Source organism: Vanessa atalanta, chromosome 13, assembly GCF_905147765.1.
Source record: "Vanessa atalanta chromosome 13, ilVanAtal1.2, whole genome shotgun sequence".
NCBI lineage: Eukaryota > Metazoa > Arthropoda > Insecta > Lepidoptera > Nymphalidae > Vanessa > Vanessa atalanta.
The window spans coordinates 8,799,075-8,818,205 of record NC_061883.1 but is presented as its reverse complement, the minus strand read 5'-3'; the positions used below and the strand labels follow the sequence as shown (position 1 = coordinate 8,818,205).

General features: G+C 30.1%; 3 protein-coding genes across 3 annotated transcripts in view; all 3 read right to left on the bottom strand.

Annotated features, from left to right (window-relative positions):
• Positions 1 to 547: 547 nt before the first annotated feature.
• On the bottom strand, positions 548 to 9,495 carry LOC125068443 (sec1 family domain-containing protein 2-like). Its single transcript, XM_047677559.1, has 9 exons — positions 9,235 to 9,495; positions 8,893 to 9,144; positions 8,416 to 8,721; positions 7,287 to 7,459; positions 6,202 to 6,428; positions 5,385 to 5,554; positions 3,145 to 3,428; positions 2,302 to 2,463; positions 548 to 1,428 (listed from the first exon to the last, which is right to left on the bottom strand). The coding sequence occupies exons 1-9, from the start codon at positions 9,403 to 9,405 to the stop codon at positions 1,224 to 1,226; spliced, it is 1,950 nt and encodes a 649-aa protein (XP_047533515.1). The 5' UTR covers positions 9,406 to 9,495; the 3' UTR covers positions 548 to 1,223.
• Positions 9,496 to 12,168: 2,673 nt separating this feature from the next.
• LOC125068227 (cytochrome c oxidase subunit 6A1, mitochondrial-like) lies at positions 12,169 to 14,037 on the bottom strand. Its single transcript, XM_047677296.1, has 3 exons — positions 13,877 to 14,037; positions 13,623 to 13,771; positions 12,169 to 12,332 (listed from the first exon to the last, which is right to left on the bottom strand). Exons 1-3 carry the CDS (start codon positions 13,965 to 13,967, stop codon positions 12,249 to 12,251), a joined length of 324 nt encoding a protein of 107 aa, XP_047533252.1. The 5' UTR covers positions 13,968 to 14,037; the 3' UTR covers positions 12,169 to 12,248.
• A 1,140-nt stretch (positions 14,038 to 15,177) lies between these two features.
• Positions 15,178 to 19,131, bottom strand: part of LOC125068481 (serine/threonine-protein kinase S6KL) — a 59,654-nt gene continuing 55,700 nt past the window's right edge. The window contains exons 8-10 of the mRNA XM_047677623.1: positions 16,375 to 16,469; positions 16,099 to 16,297; positions 15,178 to 15,547 (exon numbers count right to left, since the gene is read on the bottom strand). Coding sequence (XP_047533579.1) covers positions 15,440 to 15,547; positions 16,099 to 16,297; positions 16,375 to 16,469 — 402 coding nt within the window. The 3' untranslated portion in view covers positions 15,178 to 15,439. The remainder of the gene's footprint in view (positions 15,548 to 16,098; positions 16,298 to 16,374; positions 16,470 to 19,131) is intronic.

The following is a 19,131-nucleotide window of genomic DNA, read 5'->3' as shown; positions in this document are numbered from 1 at the left end:
TAATCAAATTATTTTCTCATTTATACCTATCATCCATATACAATATCATTAGTAGTCATAATTTGCATTGTAATTGCATTGCACTATAATACTTATAACTAAACTACAGATATATTTGATCTTTATATCGAACTTATATTTACAAATTAATAAATAATATCGAAATAATATACTTTATAGTCTATATTAATAAAATCGAAAATTGATTAACTTTTCTTCAGAAAAATGCAATTGATAAAACTTTAATTGTTATTAATATTTTGAAATTGGAATTAATACACAGAAAATGTTTTTATTTTCAATATATTTTTTTAATGAAGTAAATTGTAGACAACTATTTAAAATAAATAGCCATTATTATATTATATATATTAATCATATATGTAGATTTTTTTATAAATACAAGCAATGTATTGACAGTCAATTTCATATTTAATAATCGTTTGTATAAATATAATCCGACAAATTTATTCAAATAAAAACAGTCTTAATATTTTTATATTCAACAATCAACAAGAAAATAATACAATATTAATAAAATGTTTGTAACTGCAGGAAATACAAAAAATGTTGACTAATTAGTAGATAAATTGCCAAATTCCTCAATTTTTTGATAGTAAAGTGCGATAGTTTTTAATAGTCTAACGCAAATTGGAACCAGGAGTTTGAGATCCGTATTCGCAGACCATAATAAGTGATTAATGATCTTTACAATACATTCATACATACACACACCAATCAAATTACGGCTATGCCTATAACAAGATATAATAGTCATATAATTCAAAAATAATACAAAACTATATTTATTATATATATATATATATGTATATAATAAAAAATATTAATAAGTTAATAACAATGATAATGGAGACTATGTCTAACCATATTCAAAAACAAATATAATTTCAAACTCTTAATAATCGTATCCAATTTAAACAAACTATAACCAATCGCAGGAGACATGGCAATTTGACCTTGAATTAACACGTCATCATTGGTCGAGATCTAAATATAAAACATAATTATATTGAAATGGCGTTTTATATGTCGAAATTGTTATCAGTAAAATTAAAGTTGTATTATAAATAAAGGTATAATGGTGAACTGTTTGTAGTGTATAATGTAGCAGAGCTATTAGAAAATAAGTCTAAGGTTTGTTTAACTTTCATCCTCCTGCCATTGAAATAAAGTTTAATTTACTGTTTAGTTACATCACCTTGCTATAAATTGAGAACATCTCTCATGGCCTCGACGGGTGTTACGAACTTAGTGGAACCGATGTGTACGACGTTATCGACTCCGCTGGTGATCACACTACGATGCAACTGCTTGCACTCCTCCGCAGTGATTCCTCCAACCACAAAGAGTATCACGGTAGAATTGTCTAGTGGATGCTTTGGAGTCTTTTTCTTGCTTGTTAAAATGCTGAAAAAAAAAACGTTGAATTATTTTAAGTAAAATGTAAACTGAAATAAATAAATGTTATCCGTGTATAGAAATTACTTTGTGTTTGTGCAAGAATTATTACTCTATACTTGTAAGACTGTTCTGACTGACTTACAACGCATAGTTAAAACTAACTAATCTAAAAAGCTCACCTTTGAAACATGGGTTTATTTATGACGTTAACAGTCGCTGAGAAAGTATTTTGGAAAATTTCAACTTTAAGGGGGAATGAGGGTGAGGTTGCTTATTATTATTATTTATGATTTGACATATATATTCATTTATATCGATTTACCATCGATGCCTCGGGTGTATACTCGATACTTGATTGTATGTAAACACAACAAGTGACGAATGCCACCATGAATTGAGGAACCCTTACAATTGATTTTTTTCAGCATTAATATAACATTATTCCATTAGCTAACCGCACGAGTAAAACGCGGGATGATTTTTCCCAACATCTACAATCATCGACTTTCAGCGACTTGTCCCATAGCCTTAATGATTTATACATTAAAACAGGGTTGGAAAAAAACAGGATTTAAAAAAAATCGAATACAACATATTTTAAAAAAAATCCTAATTAATCACGATTGCTTTGATTTTCTCGCTTTATTATTTAATTTAACTATATTTTAAGAAAATCATTGATTTTTATTGAAAACATAATTTGATAAAAATCGCGATTTAAATCATAAAGTTTTATTCATGCCAACCGTGCATTAAAGGTTTCCTCATTAATCACCATTGGTTAAAATCGTATCAGAACCAAAAAAGTAGTTTATGATTTTATCGCATATCGGACAATCGAACACGACGGGAGTACTATTACTAAAATTATTGTCTCACTTTAGACCACTTCGTAAAAGATCCTTGATTCCCTCATTCCGGTGTCGCAAGTCCGTCAGTTCCGGTCGGTCGGTGTTCACGAGGTCGTCTACTAGCTGTTGCAGCACTCCGCGGTATTCATGCCCCGTGCCTGCCTCACATGGTTTCAATACAGAATTGTACCTAGAAAAAGATAGATAAAGAGGTCTATTTAGGGTGGTTGTGAGTTATTTATGTAATAAAATCATAATCTCATAAGTTAAATATCAGCTTGTTAATATCCCACTGCTGCACAAAAATATCCTCTCCTCTAAATAAGTTTTAAGGCTTACTCCACCTCACTAAGGTAAGTAAATACATATGTGTATGAATTGCATCCGACACGTTGGTTTCCTTGACAGCCGAGAATAAGGCAAAATAGAAACACACACAGTTGATATACATGACAGCTCTACAGTGTTTGGATTTCAACATGCATTTAAACCTTTTATTAAAATCTACATGACCTAGCTTACAGGTGATTTTAAATTTTTAGCTTTATTAACACCTAGTCTTCACTCAGTGATCGAAATTCGGAAAAATATATGACTTTGTATTAAACATTGATAACAATAAAGCTCGTTAATGGCTACGAATCAAAAAAAGTAATTCGGTTAACAGAAGAGAAACAGGTACTGAGCTATTTTCTTATACATAAACATGTATAAGAGACTGATAATTCTGAGTTCACCATGGCGGATGAGGATTTCCGTGTATTCACCTACCCTCATTGGAGCTCCAAACCTTGTACTCAAAAGATAGTAAGGGGAATGGGGGAGAGAACTGAACTTTTGCCCGTTATGTTTATAAGTAGGAGAAACTTACTTCTGCAGTATCCTCCTCATCTGAGAAACATCTTTCAAACGTCCCATTATTTTATTCGAAATCACTTCACATTCCTCGGGAGTCACGATGTATCCAAACTCGCTCGGAAACAAACTCTTATGATCTTCAAATATAGCAACACTGAGGGCCTCCTGTACGCTTTCCTCGTGTTGTTTGTTGAACATCACCTCTGTTCCCATAAGAGAATACACGTGTATCAATAGAGCTAGAAGATTCTCAAGAGGTAGACCACGAACTTTCCTCGTCTTGATCAGATGGCTCATCTGTAATCAAAATACGCTTGTTTAAGTATTTTAATCAGGGTTCGCGGATATATATCATGATATATATCACGATATATTATATCTATTGATTTTTATCTTGATATATATCAATTGATTTTTTCCTATCTTCTGAACAACACTCATAGATCTATGCTTAAGGCCTGAATCTGAATGATTACTTTTTATGATAAGTCGATTACAAATTACTATTAAAATAAAATTAGTTGATTTATCTCACAAACAAATGAAGATTATTATAATAATATAAGGTACTTGTTTTTTTGTTTTAAGTGTTCATTAAAAATTTCTTTCTCAAATAGATACTCTAATTCCTTTGTTACATTTTTTTTAATAAAAATGTGGTATTTCGACACTTGTATTACTTTACAAATTCCTTTCACATTTTTAAGTGTTTACAGAATGAAATTCGCTTCGTTTTCTTAGCTTGGATATATATCAGATATATAATGGATATATATAAAAAAATCGGATTTTTTATATTTATTATAAAAATCGGATTTTCTCGAACCCTGATTTGAATACCATTTTTTTATCATATAGGAGGAGTTAAGGCAAAAGTGGTAGAATAACTGGTAACATGTTCTTACCAGTAATTTACGGTAACTATGATTATGGAACTCAGAAACTCGTAAGCTGTTTTCTATAAAATTAATTCGTATGTAAATATAATTAAACTATCAACTTTTTACGTGTAAAACTTTTATAACATGCGAATGATAATGACAATTACAAAAATAATGCACAAGAAATATATGTATGTGTGAGTTGTTATGTAAAATTATTAAGTTATTCTGTCCCGATTTACATAAACCGACCGTACCGTGATTGCTTCGTTGACATAAAGTAAATTTAAAATACTATTAAAATAATCAATGAAAGTTTAATGTATATATTTTCTTGTAATAAAAACGTCGAAATAAAACAAATTTAATAATAGAAAGTTATTAGGTTAAAGTGTGACATTCGCAATAAGAGCCCGAATTTGACATTATATGTCAGCAAAGCATATATAGTCAGTGCATCTTAAATTTATGGGAAATGACGTATTACGAAGGTTAATTAAGCAAGAGTAGGTACAGGCGAGATGTTGAGTACGCACGTTATTCGAGTTCTAGGCTAATGATCACAGATTTTGAGCAGGGTACAGATACCACAAGACGTCCGCCGTAGCGTGCCGGTTTGACGTGATACACAAACTTGACGCTCAACTATTACAGTTTGTTTCGTGTAATTGTGCCGTTATACACTGTAAAAGCTCTTCTAGAATAGTAAATCGAGTCAATGGATTTATTTCCTTCAATCGATGAGTAATTCTGTTCCTCAAATAGCTGTAATTAATTTAACTTTTTGATTTTCAAATCCGGCAGGTGTGACGTCATCCTAGGTATAAAATAATATGACACGCTCGATTTTGTATCTATCATGACATGACATGTTGTATCTAACTTACTCTGTATATATAATCTGTGGTAATTATAAAGACCTGCCGGCCGGACACGCGCCCCGTGGCGTGGTTACACGGGCGGGAAATATTTGATCGGTATCAGATTCGTTACTTATTTATTATTATATCCTTTTGCTAAACTTTCCTTTGCAAGTCACTGTTTTCTTATCCCAATCCTATCTTATATTTTAAAGGCATATTATGAAAATTGAGGGCAAGGTCTGATTTTTGCGCCGCCGCACATCCTTGTCCACCTAACTTAAGGAGCCTCTTTGACCACTAGGTAAATACAAATAAATTGTTTCAGCATGAACTGTCTTCGGTTATCTAGAATAGAAGGAGAGTAAGAAAGAAGATATAGCATCGGTGTTTGCATTTGATTTGCATTTGGTTGGTGCATTACATCGCAGTTGGCTACTCTCCGTTGAGAACGACTGACGTGACCGAAATCGGTCAAAAGTGTATTAAAATTAAGTATTCTTATTTGGTACCTGGTGCAGTACACTAGTCGACTCCCTGCTAGTTGCAAGATTCTGTAATACTTGTCGTTCTAAACTCATAATTAGTTCTAATTGAACTCGCTTCGGCGACTTCAGAGTTTGTACCACGCCCAGGGCTTGCTGTAGAATGCCAAGATGTTTGCCGATAATGTCATAGTTACCTAGAAGTTAATTAGATAAGATAATTATTATGATAAACTCCTCACCTCGTAGGCTACCTGTCTGAAAGGCGAGGGACATAACATATTAGATCGATTGTATCGTGAGATTTATAAGAGGGAAGTATGTAGTTAATGTTTCTTATGGTCCAATGTCTTTAGCCAATTGATATTACGTGCCATCAAATATAGACCATTTTAATATCAGAAATAGTTACTAATAAACAACAATGACCTTTATTTTATATGACATGATTGGTCGACATCTAAATGAATTATGGTACAGCGAAACGATGTTCGTGAAAAAGGCTTTCAAAACGCCATTGAGAAAGTTTTCATCGGAAATGTAAATGTGAAATTTTAAGTGGTTAATAAAATAGTGAATAAATAAAGATACATTCATCAATAATGCATTAAAAACTGTGTAATTTACAATATGTCTGAGCTGCATGCGATCGCTTTACATTGGGATATGAACATATGGAATACTTTTAGGTAATTTGCCTTCGTTTTATAAATTGTGCAATCATAACAGATTAAATATATCTTATTTATTTGAAGATATAATAAAAAAGTGTAAAATAAACCACCCCTCTTTTTTTCATACACGGAATATTTCTAAAACAACACAATACTAATTTAAAAATTACCTTTTGACGCTGAAATTATCTTTTCTACACTCTGCGGGGTGACCTTCAAAAGTGTTTTAGGCCCTGGTGATTTCTGGACGTCGAGTTTAGACAACTTATTGTAAAGATCAAACATAACCTCCTTCTGTGATTTATTGATCATGTGGTCATATGTTTGGGCGCAGGAATCATCATTCCCATGGTATAAGCAACCCGGACACAGCTGTATATCAACCGGATGAGAAATACTAAAAAATATTATTACAAATATATAACTTCCAATTATCAAGTAAACTTTTTATGAAAACATGTAATTTAAAAAAAATGACGTATCTGCATTTTTATAACTTTAAAACGTGTGATAAATTAATTGGCAGGCAGGCATGCTTATAAGGGTTCAGATGGAGAAATCTTGGATTCAAATCTTGTGTGGGGCCAATCAAACTTCATTGAGTATTTATGTCAAAACATTCTCAGCAAAGCTCGGAATTTGACAGTTAGTAATGCAAAGTGAAAAGTGCCTGTGAAAACCTTTGAATGACCAATCATTCGGTAATCACGAGTTGAAGTCATATTATGTCGGTTTATGAGAGAAAATAACATGTGCTCACACTTATGCACAATATTATAGCCTCCTTTACAAATTACCGACGTAACCGAATCATTATTATCATCATCATGTAATGAATCCTAACTCATTATGAATGGCAAAATTGCGTTGTTTGGATACGTGTGTGCTCTTTCCTCAGTCACCAAAAAAGTGTTTAGTGAATTGGAATGAAAATTGTGCCTAGGCAACATATGTTCGTGAAGAGGACAGGATACTTATTTAATATATTTCTAATTCATAAAAAGTGAAATTAACATCCTGGTTAATTCCATGGAGATCATGAAATTTTTAACATATATAGATAATATCGTATATAAATTATTTTTGAATATGTTGAGAACTGTCATTGATGAATATGCAACTCGAGTATATAAAATCAAATCTATGCCTATAAAATAGAGTGCTTAATAATTTCTAAATATTAAATGTTACTTAACTAACATAACAATTAATAAACACATTCCATTGAAAAAACTCCATTCACTATAACACTTACACATTAGCCTCACACAGCGGTGACATGTCTACCGCAACATCATTGGAATGTCCCGGAAACTTTGGAAGTACTGCCATTATTTTATCAAGAACAGATTCCATTGAGTGACTTGTTACACCACATAAATCTAATGTACGATCTACAATTATCAATGAAACTGGCTGTGAACAATTCTGAAAATAAGATAAAAAAAATTGTGCAAGTTACGCATATTCTAATATATTGTAAATACTTAATATTTACTCTACATAGTAATTTTTTAAATAAATTGATTTTTCATTCTATATGTAAGAATCTGTCCTAAGATACTGGCATTTTAACTTCATTGATTTACAATAAAGTTAATGCCCTGCTTGTTCCTATGTAGCCAAGAGCAAAATTGGTGATGAAACCAAAAACATAGTGAGGAAATCTAAATGTACAGTCGGGGTAGGAAAAGGTTTTTTCACCTTAATTTCTATTTTCCTTTGCTCAGTATGAGCGATAACCTGCTTTACCGATGGAGTATGACATATTGTGTCGCAATGTCATTATAAGTCGAATCTAGCAAAGAGTATAAAAGCTATAATAATAATAAGGAGAAGCCGTCAATCGGTATGATAATTACCAACTTTTTATGAAACCTCATAATCAAGTTTTTGACTTGATAAAGGAATGAATTTGAAAACTGACAAAGGTTTTCTTGCTCTGACTGTACATTGCATCTTCAATAAGTTAAGTTGTCCATTAGTGGGCCAGTAACAAGCTGCATTCACAGAGATATTAAACAAGGCCCAGCATTAACTTGTACATAATGATATAGTCCTACTGACATAGCCATTAGAATAGAATATTATGATATTATATTGAATGAAGTATTCATTAAGTAAAACCTTACAAAACATATGTTAATATCTTCAAAAACACATATATATCAATTTTGTTTGCTAGACAAAATGCAACCTATAAGTGCATATAACGACAAATATATATATAAAATTGTGTGAAACAACGGAATTATCAATCAATTAAGATCTTTATATCTGTGCTGAGGATTACAATGAGAGATTAAAACAATCAAAAACCATTGTCTTTGGTTTTAAATTAAGATTTTATAAATTGTTAATTTTTTTAATATATTTATCCATACCTTTCTTCTTGACACACAGACTGGGGAATTCTCCAAGACACCAGCAACTAGAGAGCTGAAGGCACCCATGTAATAAAGATCCTCTTTCATATTCATTGAGTCAAGCATACTGTTAAGTCCACTAGCCAATCTTCTGACTAATGACCGCTCTTCATTTGTTATAGTATACAAATCTACAGATGGTGTGTTTGGGATCAATTTTCCATCATATGTCGGATATACCTTGTGGTATGGTGGTGTCAAAAAGACTACATTTGTTGGTGATATTGTGAAAATAGGGGTGAAAACTACGTCTACCATACATTGCTGAAAAATACATGATCATATTTTTTATTTCTTAATATTACCATATGGTCAAATGAATTATTCTAACTTGATTTTATTTTTACATCACTCTATAAAATATCACATAGACTTAATCCCAAATTTATGACATAAGAGCAGGCGTTTTATGACAATGATATACAATATACATACTTTTTTTCCAATCCATTCAAGAAGCATATTCTCTAACAGTTTAGTAGCTTCGGCTTGAGCTTTTCCAGATGACACCAAATCATTAACATCTTTACCATCATTAAGTTCCAAATAAACAACGTCCAAGCTGACACAGGATATGAGTATACAGTGAGTAAAGTCACTGTTGCGAATTATCTCGCTAATTGTACGTAGCTGAGTACTTGTTGTTTGTGTTATGAATACAGCTTTCCTTTGCTCCTTTTTTGCACTCTGAAAGTTAAATCATTATATTTAATTTTACAAAAATGTTTAAAAAAGGTGTATACTAAATTTATAATTAATAATATGTGATAAATGTACCTCAAAGGGCGACAGACTCTTTACGGCAACTGCGCCATTATTAATAAGATTGAATAGACCCCCGTCCCAATGCAGACATTCAGCGCTGTTGTCGTCCAGAAATACTACAGCACCAATAATACGATTGTATACCTCTGACCACCACTCTTTACTAAATTCCTTTATAGACATTATTGCAAATAAACAGAACAAAAATAAATAAACTAGATTATTTTTCTACTAAACAAATTAACATATATATTATGGTTTGTGATTTTTTTAATTGCTGCACAAAAGTCCAAATTTATAAATACAAATATCAGTGAATAATTGAAAAATATATATATTAAATAACAAATTATTCACTTTATTACAATATTATAATAGTAAAAACGAATACAGCTATTTTATAAATACATGTGTTATTATTACGTATTAATTTTTAAATTATTGATTGTGATTTACGAATTGTGTTTACTATGAGTTGTCAATTGTGACACTGTGAGTGTGACATTTTAATTTTTATCGCACTGACAAGTGACATGAGCGTTATTCGTGTCATGAATATACACTATATAAATTTAAAATTAATAATGATATTAAAATGTTGCTATATTCCAAATATTAAGATTTAGTAACCACTTTTTTTATATTAACGCGGTTTTAATCCAGAAAATAATTAAATAGGTTTACTCATACACGTGCGACTCCAAAGTTTTAGGTATATGGGACTATATAGTTGATGTTTCATTTTTGATCTGCACATTTTACTCTAGATAATAAAAAGCTAAAAAATAATTAAACCTAATTATAAATGTCTAACGATTTTTCTTACTGATTTTCTTCTTACACGACAGACAAAGATTGTCTTTGATAAAGAAATATGATAATTTGTAATTTTTAACACTATATTTTGTTATATGTATCCTAAAATTGTTATTTCTGTTGATGTAATATATAAAGATTTTTCGAATACATTTGATAGGGTACATTATGGATTATTCTTTCTGAAACTATTAATCTTGAATACAGGAGCTCATAAACAGTTACTGTTAGGTGTTTTATGTCATCCGAAGTCTCGATCCCTTCAAGGGTGCGTGAACAATAGCGGTTAATTAAATTTTTTTTAATCTTGTTTATTTACAACCATATAATGAAATAAGAAAATAGTAGCCTAATGTATACAATGTGAATGTGCAAAAAAGTATAATTTTATTATTAGAATTTATTTCAATTACGGCAAACCTAACCTCCAATTTATATGCCTAAATATTTGAGCTACGTTATTTTTTTAAAAAAAAGGTATACAAAATTAAAAATATATCCTATGGTTGATTGGTGAAATCAGGAAACTATTTGGTTTATTATAGAAAATACATAAAATAAAATAATTTATAGCTTGGCAACCCTGTCTCCTAGTCTGTCTAAGGTCAATAAAAGTAGGTATTAAATAAAACTAATAAAAGTGTACGAGAATCAAACACGTACTAATTAATACGTACATAATTACTAATATATTATTTGTCAATTATCTCTTACAATACGGTTTAAAAAAGTACCGACTGGTCATTTGGAAGTTACTACAAGTTCCTGAACAAGTCACTATCATGTGTACGTAAAGGAGATAGCAAACATCACATTTCATCTTATTATATTGCAAATTATTTGTGATTATTATTTAAGATTTCTTTCATTATAGTTTGGAAACATAGCATATGAAAATGTCTGAACATAATCAAAAGCTAGCCCTTAAAAGACATGTCATTTCGTTGGAGCAAAAAATACAAATTTTAGATCGCCTTAAAAATGAGAAATCATCAGATGTTGCGAAGTCATTAGGTTTTAATGAGGCAACAGTTCGGACCATACAAAGAAATGAACAAAAAATACGAGCTTCAGTTACTTCTGGTTCATTGCTGTCTGCTAATAAGAGAGCTCGTTCCAGAGCACCAATCATTGAAAAAATGGAAAAATCCCTTAATATTTGGATTCAAGACTGTTCAAAAAAACGAACTCGAATAGATTCTACGATCATTAAACAAAGAGCACTAAGAATATACAATTTCTTAAAGGAGAATGAAGAACCTGATACTGATGCCAATTTCGTTGCTAGCCGAGGTTGGTTTGAGCGTTTCCGAAAGCGATTCTCTTTACACAACATAACAATAGAAGGAAAGAATGGTTATGCCGTTCATGTAACCCCCAAAACTTACCCTAAGGAATTGGAAAAAATTATGAACAGGGTGGATTTACACATCAAGATAGTTAATAAAAATGGTTTTAAAACTAAAGTAAGATAAGATATTAAAATAAAAGTCAAACTATTGGAGCCTGTAGCCCAAAAGTGATATTATAATTAAACCAGCTCTCTTTAATTAGAGGAAAGTGTTAATATTGAAGGTATCAATATGTAACTCGGGATAAAATGGAAGAAGATATTTTACCATCTGATTCAGAAACTGATAGTACTAAGAATGTAAGACAAATAGTGGTGTCGACCTTAGTTTCTGAAGATTTTGTATTTTGTTTTGCTGTACTTTCGGAGAGATGAAACTTGGACTAAAACACAATTTTAATTTTATGAAAAACTTGAGATGATTGATGATATGCTTACCATCCTTAGTTGCTTTGCTATTATTAAGCATTAAAAATAGGCAAAACAAATTTATTCAAACTAAAGTATGCTAAAAGTAGATAATCAAAAGATAAAAATGAAGTATTTTAATGAAAGTCAAAGTTATTCAATCAAATAGTAGTATTTTTAATTAAATTGATTGCATGTTTTAAACTTAAATGAAATTGTTTATCATGCTGGTCTATCCATAATGTTTTTAAACATAATCATCAAATAATGATTTAATCCACTTATTTTTTATTTAAGGAAACAATTATTTTTTTGTAATTATTATCCTACAGTTGTATGATTATTTATTCATTGTAAATAAAACTATTTGCTTTGAAATTTCAATTTTTTATTGTATTAGGTACTTATCACATTTTTTAAACTAAATACTTCAAGAAATTTAACAAGCAAGTTAATGATCTTCGTAGCCACTGGGCAAGGCATTGACATGGGGATTGTGGAAGAGAGACTTCACACCATCACCCCATGGGAACCGCTGCAAAAAAAAATTGTATATTATTTCAAATACCTAAACTTATTAATAAGTATTTAAAGTGTATTTAAAGGCAACTGAAATGTAGGCTACATTTATCTTAGTTTCTTTTTTCGTATTGCTATACCTAAAATCAGACTACATATTTAACATGGTCAAGAACTTTAATAAATCTAATATAGTATATCAGATTATTATTAGCTATGTATGTATATAAATATATATATGTTAATGTGTTTGAAGTTATATATTATGCATAGACAAATTAATAGATTAGGTTATAAGCTATAAAAAATAATATAGTTTTACATTTCATTATTACTCAACTAATAATATATCCTTATTTAATTTTTTTTTGTCGGTATTGTTGGTTCATGGTGTCAATTTCTTCACCAATATACAGTGAAATCCTAGACAACTGACAACTACTACTACTAATATACAAAAGTATTATCTATATTGCCTAATGAGCAATTTCAATAAGTAGAAAATAAATTCACATTCATATTATAAAATTGATCAATAATATATAATTGTTTTTAACTTTTTACACATTCTATAACTCTATACTTTACCCAGGCTTTGGGAATTTTGACACTAAAACATTGCATAATTCCAGATACAATTCAAAATCATAAACTAACAACTAATATAAGAGATATAACTATTACTAATTTTCTACCCTTATTCTCCTCTTCCGTTTTTGTTTATATAATAACTACTAAATTTTGTTAAACCAACTACAAAAATGAGTTCACAATCAACAAAGATATATATATACCTATATATACAAACATACATACATCATATGCCAAAAAAAGAAGCTGAATTGATACCATTTAAAACAATCAATTGCCTAATTCTTGTTTTATGTGTCAAATTAAGTAAGACTGGAGAAAACCCTTCCAAATATGTATTTGGCAGGCTACATTTTAACTATCCCCAATATTAAAGATTAATATTAATAAATTGTATAATTTAGATTTAATTCAATGCCTCGAGGGTAAGTAAAATATAAATAATAAATTTAGCCTGAGTTGAGTACAAAATTTGGCCACACCTTAAAAGATGCCTATTATTATTAAAAATATCATACCAGTCTCAATATATAATAATTTTAATCTGCTTTCAGGAATCATACTATTTCTTAAAATACATTATTTTATCTTAGTGCTTGTTTAGTTAATTGTTTACCTTATCAAAAACAAACTATATACATATAAAATTCTTATTAATTGTATGTTTTATATATCTATTGTAAACAAAGATATTTTAAAGGTCTTAAGGCATTACCTTGGAACGAACACGCATATATTCATAGGCAACGAACGGGGGACGTTCATGGCTCGACTCCTGGTGACCTAGATAGGCATTCAGCATTCCCAAGCCAACAGCTGGGAATCCGACGAAGAAAGACAGCTTCTTCCACAATTTCCAGCCACCTGGTCACACAGAGTTAAATAAGATAGTAACATAAATAGAGATAAGATTGGACTAAGGTTATGCGATTACATAATTATATAAGAATTGAAAAAAAATTAACTCACCTCCATGTCCGCCAGCGGTTGCAGCATGGGAAGCAAGGCGAACATTTTTCTTAACATATAAATTTGCAGCTCGCTGTATGTAGGATGCCATTTTCACGGTCTGAAATATTTTTCCCGAATGTCCTAAACTCAAGTTTGAACTGTCAATGTTATTCGAATTGTCAAAATTATTTAATCGATATTGTTGACTATGGATTAAATCCTGCTTCGAATTCTTACAGAAAATGTTTTTTCAGTCGAAGTAAATTTTACAGTCAAATTTAATTTTATATATTTTTCCTTTATTTTTAAAGTCCAGTCATTATGTACAAAGAACTGGCCGAGAAATGCAAATGAACCAAGAGGGCGGATTTTTGGATATGTTGTAAGAGGGCCTTTTGTTTAAAAAAAAAAACCCATTATGTAGATGACAATTTCTCAATATATATCACGAGAAAGGTAAAAATAGAAAAAAACTTCGTAATTGCACGATTACTTTATTTTTCAGTTTCCCGATATTTCAATAACCATCAATGGTAGTATAGTAGATAACATTGATGGTTATTGAAAAAAATGACAGTCCCAATTTAAATTTAAAGAATAAATATTTTGTTAGAACGATGAGTGATGAAAATGGAAAGATGGCTCCCTTGATCATTTAAAATGCATGGACTAATTTTTTTTTTTTTGTGTTAAAAAAACAAAAACAAAGAATTATTAACTCTTTATTACCAACTAAAATTTTAAAAATACAATTTTGTACGAAATCATCTTATACGATAATACAACGCCTATGAGGATATATAATTCTGGTACATAAAAAAATGACCAATGATAATAGCTCAAAGTATTGGTTCCTATCGTTCAGTGCAGAAAATGTAATTCAAGGTAAAAACATCTTCTGAGATGAAATCTGGACGACTAAAAAGATGATTTGCAACAATTAAGTGGTTTTGTTGCTTGTAAAATATAACTCAAGATTCAGTCAAGACGTCGTATTCAATGTTGCTGTTTTTTAATTTTCGAATTAAGAAAATAAGGGTATAGTGAGTACACTCGTGTTTTCGTACACACTTGTACATAATATGTACATATCTCTTTTAGTTGACTAGTCTTGCTTGAGAAAGGCAATGGCCGATCTTGATAACAATAGTGTTGCCAAGTATTTTCCCTAAGCGAGTGTTGTATAAAAAAGAACCCTTATCCTACCCATTAAAATTTTAAAAATTATGAGTATGAAGTAGGTTTTTAAGTTAATAGGAAATAAAAAAAAGATACGGTTTTTTGATTATTTATTTATTTCTGCTCTAGATTGAGATTAGAATCACCTATAATATAAAAAAATAAATTTGCGCTAGATATTATATTAATCATTGTCAGATCATCTTTGTCGTAATTAGTGAGAAAAGAAATGAAATACCTTAGCAATTAGGTATTAGCAACTACGTTAAAAGCTAATCCAGAGTAACTTAAATTATCTATTTATGTATATCTGACATATTAATTAAAATCTACACTATGATGGCACCATGACAAATTAAGTTTCTAGTATAAAGTTACCATAACTTTATAGTGTAAGTATTCTTAAATTAACATAGGTTGATCGAACTCCTTGAAATTTCGTGCACCACCGTTATGTGATGAACCCTGAGTTTGCATAGGTTGATTTTCCAAAACATATCTAGGCGAGATCTGTAATAAAAAGGAATAAATATTACTAATAGTACTTTCCAATTAAAGCATATTTATATCAATTGATTGTAAGTAGTCACAACCGCATATATACATTGACGCTGGTAGAAATTTTAACCATCCCATCGTCAATGCGTAAGACGCCAGTGAACTAAGATGTTACGTCCCAAACCTGAACACAACAACATTAAGTATTGCTGTTAGATGGTAGAACCCAGACCTACCACAATTACATACGTTCAAAATGTATGTGATGGAAGAAAGCTGGTAATCTTGTTCAACAATTTTCAAAAATCTCCAAAGAACACGACCATACACAATATACAAAAAATATCAAATATGTATTTAATTTTAAGCATTAAAATAAACAATTCTACATTAGAATGAAATTATTTTTCAACACTGTATTACTTAGTTTGAGTTTACATGACTTCAATTTTAAATCACACATTTTAAACATTTTAAGTAGTAAATATACCTAAGAAAGAAAGTAATAAGTAGAACATTTATTATTATTTTAATCTCTTCTATAGGAAAGGTAGGTAAGGTACCTTCTTAGCTTTGACGTGTTCGAAGTTAAATCGCATATAAAATGCTGTTTGTTGCAGCTGCCGCAAGTTTCGTAAACGAACTTTGGGATCCATATCAAGTAATCTCAGAAGCAAAGACCTAGCTGCGTTTGACAGGTCATTTGCACAACTGGGTAAAGACCCAGGCTTTGGCTGAATAGTTTTTAATTCTTGCTTATCACTGTAATGAAAAAAAAGTGGAAATTAATTATTAATACAAATTATTGGTAAATGGTATTTATTATTATCAATACCTACCTGTAATTTTCACTACTGACTGCGTTAGTTGAACTTGTGGGCTTATGTTCTGAAGAGTCATTTGTTGCTGATACGTTAACGGCAGGCGCTGGGTACTAAAAAGATAAAATACCTTCACATTATTACATGTAAATACAATGATTAGACGCTGCAGAAATTAAAATGGATAAAAATTGTTTTTAACATAAATTAATTTACAAAAAAATAAGTTACAATTACACGGTAAGATACTATAATGATTACTTATTTAACACTATTAGGTATATAAAATAATTTAGACGACATCAATTAATTTAGTTATATATAACATTTTATTATCTTAAATATTTATTAGTGTATAATAGATATATATATACATATATGTATTAAGTATAACTAGTAGTGTGTAAATATTTGTATGTAAGTTTATGACTACACCGTGTTTAATTCTAAGATTTCTGTGTTTTTGTTTGAGGCGTAACGATATATAGAAACAACCATCAAACGAGATATAGAAAATAAATATTAATTATAGACATAATAATAAAGATAGACAAGTATATGAAAAACATTATACTGTCAAAAGAACTAGTGTTCGTCCAATCGTAACTTAACCATAGTCATTTTTCCTTTTTTTTTGACAAACAAATAGGGGAAGGTTGCTACTATAGGACCTCTTAATTTTAAATAGCTGTAAATTCCAAACCATAACTCATAGAGAGAAAAATAAGCCTCACATTCAAATATTTGCAGGTATACTTTTTTAATATAAAACTGCGACAAATAAAAAGACTGATGATTTCTCTATGGACCACCGTCTGTTTGTTTGGATCACTCAATTGCTATTAATGGTCTTAGATGATTTTCTCTATCGGTTCATTGAAGGAGCCCCTCAGTTTAATTATTGTTACACATTTTTAAGTCAGTCTTTATACTTCAGTCAAATTTTAACTAGAAAAAGAAACCAGAATTTCGTACCTACCTATTAAGTAGTGGTTAAAGGTATTTATTAATGATATTGTAATCGACCATGCAGTAAATGTAACCAATTAATACTAGTTACTAAAAGAAATAACTACAGCAGTGAAAACAATACAAATAAAATTAAGAGACGTATTTCTAAAGCAAGATTAAAATTAAGCACAGTTTTAGACTCACCTAAGTTATTAAGCAAGTATTTATTGGACTTAGATATTTAACCTTTTCTACTTTCTTTCATCAATAAGACGTATAACTAATATTGCTTAAATGTTATTTAATATTTTGTTAAATTTCAAAAATCATGATCATTTAATAATATCAAAATATTGTAGCACATATTATAGGAGATCAGGTGGTGGTTTAGTGGATAGCCTATGTCAGGTTCGACTCCAGTACATAAATCGAGTCGATGTTGGATATACTCTGATGTATCAAGTTGAGGCCGTACTTCCCTTAACTTTGAAACGACCTCAATGTTGCGCTTCTTTTGATGTTTTATATCGTTCTCTTTTCGCCATGCTAAATCAAGTAAAATTTAAATTAAATTAAGATTTCGGTAGTCTCTATGATTAGTTCGGTCCAATCGACCAACCTAGCATTGGTCCATTGTTGGCAATCTGGTCCTTTTTACTTCTATTATGATCATATAAATTCATAAATCGTTTTAATTCATTATTTTTTTCAAATGAATATAATAAATAACAATATAATGTTATTGCAAAAAAATACAGCTAAAAGCCTTAACAAAGTGTACAGGCATCATATAACTTGACTCGTGAAAGAAGAAGGGCGACATTGGCATCGAATTGAGAGTGGTTGGTTGAATGGTCGAATGGTTTCCGAGATTTTGAAGTGGTCCAATCAAAGCACCGATGATTGAAAGCAAGCAAGAAAATTCTTTGAAATACTACAGGAAAAACGTATTTTTATTGCCTATTTATATACGTACAAACATTTTAAGAATAAAATGACACAGCATCAATTATTACAGACTAGTACGAGTACAGTCTGAAATATGTTCATTGACTCTACGAGTACCTTCATTAAAAAAAAAAAACATTAATGTGCAGTCTTATGAGTAATTATATAATTGTGAATCCTACCAGTTCGTATACACGGCCCTGAAAAGGACATTCATAATTGTTATACCTGTATAAATTACTTGTTACCGCTACATCGAACTCCGCAATAAGTAACCCGTAACTCAACATAATCGCCCACTCACACCAATGAACTTACCCCATTAATATTCGATCAAGTGTCCCATACAAGCATGAATGTATGTAGATTCATGTTTCTTACTTGTTTTATATCTTGCACCTTCATGTTAATTATAAAATACTAACTTTACTTTACATTAAGCGTTTTTTTTGTAATGCCTAACTGAAAAAAAACTAAACATACATAAGATTAAACAAGAAGATGCATCGCGTTTCTATAAGGTTTTGACATAATATAATGTTATTAACCGCTTTAAATTTAGTCAAGTGTGAATTTAATCTTGTCTTATTATAAATGAAAAAGCGAGTTCCTATAACAAGTATCATATAATCTATGAAAATAAATTAAAAAACAGATGATTTATTTTACGACGTGCTAATATTAATATACCATTTAAAACATATCGATATCAACTTTCTAATGGAATTTGTTTATGCAGAGTGCTATTATTTCTAAAACCAAATATAAAGCGAATATTCGCCCTCCTTATAAAAAAAATAACAATGAACAAAATACTTGTGAAGTATGCAAGATACTTTCGTCATATTTAGATCTAATAAAAGAATACTTTATCTA